General features: G+C 39.2%; 1 protein-coding gene across 1 annotated transcript; it reads right to left on the reverse strand.

Moving 5' to 3' along the window:
• Nucleotides 1–6,596: 6,596 nt before the first annotated feature.
• LOC137626234 (cylicin-2-like) lies at nt 6,597–10,155 on the reverse strand. Its single transcript, XM_068357307.1, has 2 exons — nt 9,840–10,155; nt 6,597–6,772 (listed from the first exon to the last, which is right to left on the reverse strand). Exons 1-2 carry the CDS (start codon nt 10,153–10,155, stop codon nt 6,597–6,599), a joined length of 492 nt encoding a protein of 163 aa, XP_068213408.1.
• Nucleotides 10,156–12,500: the final 2,345 nt, after the last annotated feature.

Below are 12,500 nucleotides of genomic sequence, written 5' to 3' on the forward strand. Positions count from 1 at the left end.
ACCTCCATCAATGCCTCCACTCCTGACGAAAGGACAACTACTCAACATCAACTGAAGTGGACATGGTAGGACGGAATGTGGCAGGTCACAGACGCCCACCTTCTGATGTGCCGGAACGGCAATAAGGCCGGGCAACCACCCAACATGTGCTACTACCCCTAGCTCGCACCCCTACCAACGACCTCTTCAGCCACTTACTGATGTCCATCGGTTGCAGTTATGCTGCTACTACTCCAGAATTCGCTGTTGCTTCGGCGAAGAGATATGCGAATTATTGTCAGTGTCCAAAAAACTTGTAAGTAGGCCATCGTTTGTGGTGGTGGCCTCCCTTATCGCAAATCTTTCCTTTTTACATGATGTTATGGGCGTGCCATTTTTGGTAGACACTGGGGGTTTTCCATTCTCTTCTACTAAGGCCCTCTCCAGAACGACGGCGTGGTCATTCTAAGCTTGCTGACGTCTGCCAGGTAGCTGCCAATGGATCTACAATCCCCACCTGTGTGTACAAGACCATCACATTATCGTTTTGGAGCCCCAGATATCATTGGAAGTTTCTCGTTGCTGAAGTCACATTGCCAATCCTCGTAGCGGATTTCGTGAACCATTCCTCTCCTGGTTGATGTTACTCAATGACAGTTATTCAAGGCAGACACCTATTAGTCAGCCCCTCTTCAATCCGCTCCCTTCGACCTCACTGTTCACATCAGCACACTTACAGATGCCTACAATGACCTCCTCAAGTCATAGACGGAAGTCTACCTTTCAGAAGTTCACCAAACAAACAGGGTATTTTTCACCATATCAAGATGATGGGACCCCAGTTTTCAACACCTTATGGAGGGCATCTTAGTGGACCTCCCCTTCTGCATATTTTACTTTGACGACACACTTTTGTTCTCTTATCCAAAGAGGAACACCTTCGTCACATACACGTTGTTCTCGACCTCCTACGACAGAATGGCCTTGTGGTCCAGTACAAAAAGTGTACCACTGGCACCAGCAAAGGGACGTTCCTAGGGCACCACATCACTCCTGAAGGAGTCCACCTCCTTCCTGAGGTGGTAGCAGCGGATCAAAACTTCCTTAACCCCTCAACCATCAAAGCAATGCAAGAATTCTTGCCCATGATCAAGTATTATCACTGTTTCCTGTCAGCCATCTGGCCCCCTCTATGGTTTCCTAAAGGTCAAGCCAAAAGACCTGAAGTGGGGTTCCCATCAAGAATCGGCATTCTACAATGCAAAGAATCCCCTATCAACTGTTCCTGTATTCGAGCAGTTGGTCAACTGCTCACCTTGCCCTTTGGCCTTCTTCAGTAGAAAAGTTTCAATGGCAGAATCTGGCTATTCTACCTTCGACTGTCTGTGAATTGATGGTGGGGCATTTTGCTGTCTTTCATTTCCACCCCTTCTTAGAAGGTTCGCTTTTCGCCATTAAAACAGACCATGGCCCTCTGTTGCATGTCTTCACTCAACAGTTCAACGCCTACTCAACCCGTCAATGACGACATCTTTCCGCCGTCTCTGAATACAAATGCAACCTTCAACACATCCTTGGAAAATGAATTCCTTTGCTGATACCCTACAAAGAAGCCCATTGGCTGTCATTCAACTGGGAATGAATTACTATGCCTGGGCAGAAGCCCAACAAAAAGATCCAGAGTACCAAGCTTGCAGGACATCTTGCACATCCCTCCATTGGGAAAGGTGTCACCTTCGATAATTCCAAAGCCATCCTACTTGGTGACATCTGTACTGGTACACCACGACCATGGTCACCTGTTCCCATTCGCTGATAGATGTTTGATTTTATTCATTGCCTTTCACATACATCACACCGATGTATTGCACAGCTACTGAAGATGAAGTTCATTTTGCACAGCATTACTAAGGATGCTAAGGATTGCGTCCTTGCTTGTACTTCATGCCAAACTATAATAGTGCATCGACACACTGATTCAGGTGTGGGCACCTTCCCCCAACCTCAATGTCGTTTTGCCCACACTCCCGTCTATGTAGTGGGTACCCTACCCACATCACAACGGCATCGTTACCTGTTTACAGACATTGATTGCTCCACTCGTTGTCCTGAAGCCATGCCATACCAACTGCAATTACCAGCTCATGTATATTCATCTTACTCACAGGGTGGATAATGAGATTTTGTATCCCTTACCATATTACTTCTGACAGAGGTATAACTTTTCCCTCCTATTTGTGGATGTCATTAGCAAATCTCTTAGGCATCACCCTACATCATGTAACTACCTACAACCCTGCAGCCAACAGAATAGTTTAAAGTTTTCATTGCACCCTCAAAGCAGTTTTGATGTCTCAATGACTCCAACTGGTTCACTCGGCTTCCTGGGTCCTTCTGAGACTAAGGACCACTATTAAAGATGCCCTGGATGTCCTGGCAGCTAAAATGGGGTATGGTGACCCATTGGTTGTCCCCGCCAAATTTTTGTCTTCTGCATTCTCCTCCGATAATCTCTAGCGTCATTTTGTGGGAAAAATTACTTCATGCCATCAGACTTACAAGTCCCCAACAAAGCAACACATACTGACAGATTTGCAAAAGGCATCGCATATTTTTTTATGCAAAGACACTAGCAAGCCACTGCTATCGCCCCCTGACACTGGCCCTTACTTTGTGATCTGTTGGACACCGTAGCCTTTTTTAGTTGACATTTGGGGCAAAGAAGACTGGGTCTCCATTGAGCACCCAATGACCTGCTTGCAGTGCACCTGTCAAGAGCAGGACGCCCTATTTCACATGTATGTCTTTTCACGGGGGAAAGGCATGTACCACATGTGTTTCACACGGTCATAGACGAATGGTATTTCCTTTTTTTTTTGTATATCTCTCTCTCTCCCCATGGACTGATAACAATACTTGTTTAGGCTTGTCTTTTCATGCATTAGCCAGTTTTAATTTTTGTGACGTTCTTGCTCAGAACTGCTTGCATATAAACTCGTTATCTGTTCAAATAAAGTTAAATGCATTCATCTTGTCCCTGTGTTATAACCTAACAGTAACCTCGCACAAAATAATTCTCGAGATGATAGACTTCGATAAAATTCTGAAATTGCTTCCTGCTTCTGTATTTTCATGCAGATAGTTTAATCAACTCTTTTGAAGAGGTCCCTCTTTTGCCTCCTCTTTTAAGTATTTATCTGAACTGGAATACATATGGGGCATTAAGAGTCCAACCCTCTACCTTTAGCGTCTTTTTTTCTAGTTTACATACGAAAGACCTATTTCTATGTTGTTACTGTTGTTATCGTATTTTATTTGAGTTACTCATTACCTCTCTTGTGGTTTGCTTATTTCCTTATTTCGTTTCCTCACTGCGCTATTTTTTCTTGGGGACTTTGGTCTTACAGCATCCTGTTTTTACAACCGGGGATGTAGGTTACCTTGTAATAATAAAAATAATAATTGCCTATATGCCGTGTGGAAGACAAGGAATTGTATGATGGAATAGTAAGGTCGAAGGAATTATAAGTTAATTTATCAATTAATTATTAGATTTCTATACTATATAATATGAAGATCTGTAACAAGTATGTTTTGAGGTTGAACTAAAATTAAAGGAAGTATTGATCAGAAATTTTCATATCGGGGCATTAGGACTTTCGAACGTTTTTACGTTCATTTTATATTGATATTTTGAAATTTTTATTGTTACTATTATCATTTCTAATATTATTCTATCACTAGTAGTATAACCAAATGGTAAAGATACCAAGGGAATAGCAAAACTCGGAAAATAATTGTAAATAATAATAGCACTTCACCAATCGCAAAACCCCACCTGTAACAACTAAATGCAAAGCTGCAGGAGAACTAGAAAACACATTTCCTCAACGATGCAAATTAAGAGGGAAAATGAAATTCTTGGCGCAAAAAGAACTGGAGGGAACGCTCACCTTAAAATAAAAAAATAAAAAATCTCTTGAACAGTATGTAAACATGATATATTCGTTTATATTCCCCTCTTCCCCTGATACCTTTTCAATTTCCATGTTCTTGTAGGTTTTTTTCCCCTTTCCATCTAGCATCGTTTGATGGTAGCTCTTCATTTTTCTTTAAAAAGCAGAGAAACTTTCCCACGTAGCCTTCCAAAAGTCTCTCTCTCTCTCTGTCTCTCTCTGTCTCTCTCTCTCTCTCTCTCTCTCTCTCTCTCTCTCTCTCTCTCTCTCTGATATCTACATTGCAGATATCAGAGAGAGAGAGAGAGAGAGAGAGAGAGAGAGAGAGAGAGAGAGAGAGAGAGAGAGAGAGAGAGAGTTATGGTTTGTAGAACCCTTATAAATATTTTTCTTTCCAGGTGGTTTTACGTTACTAATTAGAACTTAATTCGGTCGTTGAAAACCTGAACACTATATTTAGTGATATTCTAAATATTGGAGAAAGCTTCAATGGAGGCCAAGGATCCTCCCCATATCCTTCCCTTCCTCATTCACTGCACAGCTTCCTTGCGTTTTACCTCACTTTAGTTAAAACTTTAGTTACATGCAAATCTTGTTACATTAAAAACTAAATAATACATTTTAAAATTAGTCAATAAAACACGTATATCTTAAGGGTATGTTTCTTGGAAATCAATTTGTAGACTGAATGGTTGCCTAAAATAATTTTCACTAAACCCAGTTTTGGGTTGATGAAAAGAAGAATAAGCTTTGACAATATTGACTATTTAAGGCGGCTTGGTTTATGCAGCAGAAAGGAAATTATTCCACATATAATTTAGCTCCGAAATGTCCAATCAGAGGGACGCAAGCCACATGGAATATGAGGAGACTTAAATATTTTTAAAGTAATGTAATTAAGAATAACCATGATATTGAAATTCAAGATATGATTAAATTGATAAAAAAGGATTAATCAAAAGTAAGGTTATATAGTAATATCATAATTGATTGTTACAGTAGCCTGTGAAATCTATATAATAGACAGTTCAGTTCATTAACAATGCAATAGGGACCGCTAATTGAATTCCTACATAAGACGTAGATTCGATTCACTACATAACTTAGGCGTAAACAGACAGGGTATATTAATACATTAATGTCAACCTTGGATGGATACCTTCTTGCCAATGGCTGGTCCCTTTATTGTCAGTTTTGCTTAAAGCTGACCAGTTAATGTTCTGTTATTGTGTGTAACATGAGGAAGACTGTTTTTGTTTAGCTTAATTGAAGTTGATGATTCACAAGTAGAAAATATTCGATTTGGTACCTACCGTGTATGACCTATCTAGTTGGAAAAAATTTATTACGGTAAAAATTTGATTCAACAAAACACCTTTGACTAAAGTTTGTTCTTCAAAATACATGTTTGACAAAATCACATTTGGTAAGGCGCCCATTTGACGAAACACCCGTTTAATAAAATATCCATTTGATGAAACATATTTTTAATGAAACGCCTGTTTGACAAAAACCTTGTATAACAAAATACCCATTTGAAGAAACACCCGTTTAAGGAAATGGCCATTTGACGAAATGCCCGTTTGACGAAATACCTATTTAACAAAAAATCTTCTAGACGGAACACCTGTTTAACGAAATATTCGTTTGGCGAGACACGTTTAACAAAAAATAATGTTTCATCAAAACTGTTTAATAAAAAGTCTGGACAAAACTTCTGCTCAATAAAATGTCTGTCTGACAAAATGTCCAATTGGCAAAATTCTCCTCCGTTTGACAAAGCAGATTTGACAAAACCTCTAAACGAGTGTCTGTTCAACATGTTCTTTATGAAAACTTCATCGATCAAGTTTACAGATTTTTCATTATAACAGACAATTTATCATCCTATTAGCCTTCTTCTTTGCCCATACAATAGCTTCCTTTACCCACTTTTTAACCTCCTTCTATATCAATTTTAGCCTCCTTCTTGACCCACATTTTACCCTCCTTTGCCCACGTTTTAACCACCTTACTTATCCATTTTAACCTCCACCGTTACCCAGTTTACCCTTATTCCTTACGCACGTTTAAGCCTCCTTCTTTACCCACTTGTTAGTCATCATCTTTGCCCACATTTAGCCTCCTTTACCCACTTGTTAGCCTCCTTCTTTACCCACTTTTTAACCTCCTTCTATACCCACTTTTTAACCTCCTTCTTTACCCACTTTTTAATCTCCTCCTTTGCACAGTTTAGCCTTCTTCTTTGCCCATATCTTAACCTCCTTCTTTACCCACATGTTATCCTCCTTCTTTACCCACATGTTAGCCTCCTTCTTTACCCACTTGTTAGCCTTCTTCTTTGCCCACATTTTAGCCTCATTTTTTACCCACTTGTTGGCCATCTTCATTGCCCACATTTTAGCCTCCTTATTTACCCCCGTTTTAGCTTCGTTCTTTACCCACTTGTTAACCTTCTTCTTTGCCCACATTTTACACTCCTTTACCCACCTGTTAGCCTTCTTCTTTACTCACTTTTTTACCTTCTTCTTTACCAGCCTTTTAACCGCCTACTTTAACCATATTTTAGCCTCCTTCTTTGCCCACTTGTTAGCATTTTTCTTTACCCACATTTTAACCTCCTTCTTAGCCCACTTGTAAGCCTTCTTCTTTGCCCACATTTTAGGCTCCTCCTATACCCAGTTTAGCCTTCTTCTTCGCCCATATTTTAGCCTCCTTCTTTACCCACTTGTTAACCTTTTTTACCATATTGTTAGCCTCCTTCTTTACTCCATTGTTAGCCTTCTTCTTTGCCCACATTTTAGCCTCCTTCTTTACCCACTTATAAGCCTTCTTCACTGCCCACATTTTAGCCTCCTTTTTACCCACTTGCTAGCCATCTTCTTTGGCAACATTTTAGCCTCCTTCTTTACCCACATTTTAGCGTCCTTCTTTATTCACTTTTTAGTCTACTTCTTTGCCCACATTTTAGCCTCCTCATTTATGCACATGTTAGTCTTCTTCTTTGCCCAAATTTTATCCTCCTTCACTCACTTATCCTTTTTCTTTGCCTAGTTTTTAACCTCTTTGTTTAGCCATTGTGGCGGGATGTTGCAAAACAACCCCCACATCCTTGAATCACTCTAACTGACAATTGTCTCCGCAACACAAACTTTCCCCTTACGTTATCAAAAACTGGACTCTTAGACAAAAAGGACATAAAAACAAACCATAACCTTAAAACTAAATTCATTAATACTAAAACAATCACTTAATACTAAAAATCACCAACCATATTCCATAACCAAAAAAATAATCACAACTCAGTACTACAATCTTAGCTTATCGCAAAATAAACATTATTAAAAAAAAAAAAAACTTCAGCCACCAAATAAACCCTAAAAAAACTTAAAACTAAAATAAACCACAACCACAAACATAAACAGAAATATTTTTTATATTTCTGAGTGGACACCCTCGTCCACACAAAGGCCAACAGTCTTTTATAGGCAAACTACCACTATATGATAAACAGGAGAGTCTCTTAATTTGCCATAACGGCCTCAACTCCTTGAGTCACAAGTGTCAAGATCATCATCATCATCATCATAAACAGCAATCGGAAGTAAACGGGCCAGGTCATCAACAATCGTTGATTCAAAGAGCAGTCTAAATATAATCAGTTCCAGGCCAAGTCATCAACAGTGAATTTCACAAAAAAAAATCTCTCTCAAAGGAGGAATTACGGTTCAGAAAATAAACCAATCACTTCCACGCTGGTAATGAAGAATAATGATAATAGTCCACAATTCACAGCTGCCTCTAGCTGCAGTCAAATTAAAAATAATCATTCACCCAAGACATTCACCACTGCCGTAACCTAACTAAAACATAAACAAACAATCTCATTTATACCAACAGTCTTTCCCACCACAAACAATCGATATACTAACTACCTCTCTCTCTCTCTCTCTCTCTCTCTCTCTCTCTCTCTCTCTCTCTCTCTCTCTCTCTCTCTCTCTCTCTCTCTCTCTGGATTTGGCAAACAAAGATAAATGAAAATAAAAAATTAATCCTCCACATTCCTCCCCTTACTTTGCCAAATCCTTCTCACACAACACTTACATTATTTTTTTCATTACCCCGTCGCAGTCGGGAACGGGACCTCTTCTCCAAGTAACTGGGCCTTCATACACTCTCTCATTCACTTCTTCCTTATCACAATCATTCGCTACATTAACACTATTCCTATCTAAATCCCTATCATCTAATATATCATGTACAATCCCGTCTACCTCGTTTTCATCAGGCCCTTAAATTACACTCATTTCTGTGAACATTTCATCCATTTCATCAAAAACATTCCCAACTTTGACAAGATTTATTCATGCTACCTATCATTCTCCTATCTCTCACTCTTGTGCTATTCATTCTTTCTTTTACATCATCTAACGAAAAGCCACACACACTATATGTATCATGTATAGTCGGCCACTTTTCATCTGTATTAATACATTTATCTTCCACACTCACTTGCACATTTACACCCTTGTCATACTTCTTCTGGTTCCTACCTATGCCTATAACTTTCCCTTGCACTTTATCCTCACTAAAAATTTTCAAACGCTTCTTTTTCCTATATTCAACTAAGACTAATTGCTTATTTTCCAGCCCTAACTTCTCATGCATACTAGGTTCATACTTACTCATTTCCAACCAATTATTCATCCCATTCTTACGAACATTGATCCTATTCCTTCCACACACACAGGAGGACTCACCCAGCTGAACCCTCTTACACTCTAGTTTCCCGAACATCCTGGCTGATTTAATCCCTTCTTCCTACATACTCTAGCTATATGCCCATCTACACCACATTTAGTACACTTACCAAGCGGCTCCTTGCACATTCTAGCATAATGACCATCCTTACCACACTTACCCCAAATCACATTCATACGATTACTATGACATCCACTCGCTATGTGCCCAGTCATACCACACCTATAACATTTTACCACTCTCTCTTTCTTGCACTCGCTAATTCTATGCCCTACCTCACCACATCCAAAACAAGCACCTAGAGCCCATTCTTCTCATGACCTCCTTTCCACACCTATATCACTTTTCATTACGGACACGACTATCTGACATACCTCGTTGCACACTCACACTTCTATCCCTATTGCGCCAATTACCCTGCCCAAATCCACGATTTGCTTGCACAGTTCCTCCGGTACTTGCCATGACACTCCTATATATTACCTGATCAGCTATCCTCATTGGCCCTCTCAAAATTGCATCCTTATAACTACCAAATTCTATTACACTTTTTTCCATTCCAGTCATTACACTCACAGATTTCCTTTCTTTCATGCACGTATCTAACTAAATAATCCTCAACTATCTCTAAAATATTATCCCATGTCAATCTTTCATTCGTCCACCTCATTTTCTCCTTCCATCTCAAATTAATAAACTCGGCAACATACTCAGGCACAGAAGCCAAAAACTTCCTCACTAAATCCTTATTCTCATTTATACCTTCATCCCCATACTTCTTCCTAGCTAAAGTTTCTAACCTACATACAAACATCGGTATCGCTTCTCCTGCATTCATCCGTGCCTCATCAAAATCATTCTTACGCTTATACCTAACACTCCCTTTCAAAAATTTAACCTGCTCAATTATTCTCTTTTTCACACTTTCATAATCAACGTCACCTACACTCATTATCACACCATACATCGTCAACAAATACCCAGTCAAATATTCTCCTATCTTCCCAGCCCAAACTCTCTCACTATCACCATACTTATCCTGACAATACCTCTCATACTCCTTGAAAAACTCATATACATCCCTACTACTATGCTCATTGAACCTTTCACACCGAGGTACCCCTCTCATAAACACAGTCTTACACACATCACGTTCATTCTCACTGCTCTCATCACTGCTACCTTCCTTCTTGTATCCTATTTCCTCACTAGAATATAAAGAATTTAATTCCACACTCATACTCCTATCCTTGTTCATACTCTTCCGAGGCCTATTCTTACTCACCACTTTCACCCATTCACGATTATCCTCGTTCTCATCCTGACCTTTCTTCTTTTCCCTCTTCATATTACTTTTACCTTTCTTCTCATTCTTCCTATCACATTTCTGTTCATCCTTACTATGCCTAGTCCCTTTAACTTCACTATCACTATTACTATCACCATCACTTCCGCCCATTATCACTTACCTTAACCTTTTCTTCCACCAGCATCCCTTTGCCTGTAGCAGAGGCCACTCCTCCGACTGCGCCTTCACCCATGAAAGTTTTCATCATTCCCATTACTTGCCCCATCATAGCTTCCATTCGTTCCTCCTTCTCACGCATCCTTATCTCAACACCCTCTTCCACTCTTTCTACAGTTCCTTGAATTTCTCTCAGTTTCCTATGCATCTCCTCATTCTCCCACCGTAACCACTTATTCTCTTGCAACAATTTCTCCTCGCGCTCCTTACTCAACCGCAATTCCTCCCTTGATAACTTTAATTGCTCTTCCATTTTTCATCAACCTTAATCCTAATTTCGTCCTTCGTCCAAGAGTCCAGCTTCCTATCCCACCTCGGCAGTCCCTGTTCGGGCGCCAAGATAATGTGGCGGGATGTTGCAAAACAACCCCCACACCCTTGAATAACTCTAACTGACAATTGTCTCCGCAACACAAACTTTCCCCTTACGTTATCAAAAACTGGACTCTTAGACAAAAAGGACATAAAAACAAACCATAACCTTAAAACTATATTCATTAATACGAAAACAATCACTTAATACTAAAAATCACCAACCATATCCCATAACCAAAAAAAATAATCACAACTCAGTACTACAATCTTAGCTTATCACAAAATAAACATTAATTAAAAAAAAAAAAACTTCAGCCATTAAATAAACCCTAACAAAACTTGAAACTAAAATAAACCACAACCACAAACATAAACAGAAATATTTTTTATATTTCTGAGTGGACACCGTCCACACAAAGGCCAACAGTCTTTTATAGGCAAACTACCACTATATGATAAACCGGAGAGTCTCTTAATTTGCCATAACGGCCTCAACTCCTTGAGTCACTAGTGTCAAGATCATCATCATCATCATCATCAACAGCAATCGGAAGTAAACGGGCCAGGTCATCAACAATCGTCGATTCAAAGAGCAGTCTAAATATAATAAGTTCCAGGCCAAGTCATCAACAGTGAATTTCACAAAAAAAAAAAAAAAAAAAAAAAAAAAAAATCTCTCTCAAAGGAGGAATTACGGTTCAGAAAATAAACTAATCCCTTCCACGCTGGTAATAAAGAATAATAATAATAGTCCAGCATTCACACCTGCCTCTAGCTGCAGTCAAATTAAAAATAATCATTCACCCAAGACATTCACCACTGCCGTAACCTAACTAAAACATAAACAAACAATCTCATTTATACCAACAGTCTATCCCACCACAAACAATCGATACACTAACTACCTCTCTCTCTCTCTCTCTCTCTCTCTCTCTCTCTCTCTCTCTCTCTCTCTCTCTCTCTCTCTGGATTTGGCAAACAAAAGATTAAGAAAAATAAAAAAATAATCCTCCACACAATTTTATACTCCTTTTTTGCCCACGTTATAGCCACCTATTTTAACCACTTGTTAGCCTTCTTCTTTGCCGACATCTTAGTACTCTTTACCCACTTGTTAGCCTTCTTCTTTACTCTCTTGTTAGCTTTCTTCTTTATCCACTTTTTAACCTCTTCTTTACCTATTTTGTCCTTTTTCTTTACCTCCATTAAAGCCTCCATCTTTACCAACTTGTTAGCCTTCTTTACCCATATCTTAGCCTCCTTTACCCAATTGTTAGCCGTCTTCTCTGCCTACATATTAGCCTCTTTCTTTACCCACTTGTTAGACTTATTATTTCTCAACATTTTAGTCTGCTTCATTACCCACTTATTTGCCTTGTTATTTGTCTACATTTTTGCATCCTTTACCCACATGTTAGCCTTCTTCTTTATCCACTTTTTAACCTTCTTTTTACCCATTGTAGCCTTCTTCTTTCCCTACATTTTAGACTCCTTCCTTTATCCATATGTTAGCCTTCTTCTTTGTCTACATTTTAGCCTCCTCCTTTACCCATTTATGAGCCTTCTTATTTGCCCATATTTAAGCCTCCTTAATTACCTACGTGTTACCCTTCTTCTTTGCTCACATTTTAGCCTCCTCCTTTATCCACATGTTAACCTTCTTTTTGCTCACATTTTAGCCTCCTTTCTTACCCATTTTTAGCATTCTTTTTTTTTTTTTTTGCTCACAATTCAGCCTCCTTTACCCACTTTTTAGCCCTATTCTTTGCCGATATTTTAGCCTTCTCCTTTACCATTTTGTTAGCCTTCTTTGCCCACATTTTAGCCTCTTCCTTTACCCACTCGTTAGCCTTCTTCTTTACCCACGTTTTAGCCGCCTCCTTTTCCCATTTGTTAGTATTCTTCTTTGCCTACATTTCAGCCTGCTTCATCATTTAGTTAGCCTTGTTCTTTACCCACTTTTT

Source organism: Palaemon carinicauda, chromosome 33, assembly GCF_036898095.1.
Source record: "Palaemon carinicauda isolate YSFRI2023 chromosome 33, ASM3689809v2, whole genome shotgun sequence".
NCBI lineage: Eukaryota > Metazoa > Arthropoda > Malacostraca > Decapoda > Palaemonidae > Palaemon > Palaemon carinicauda.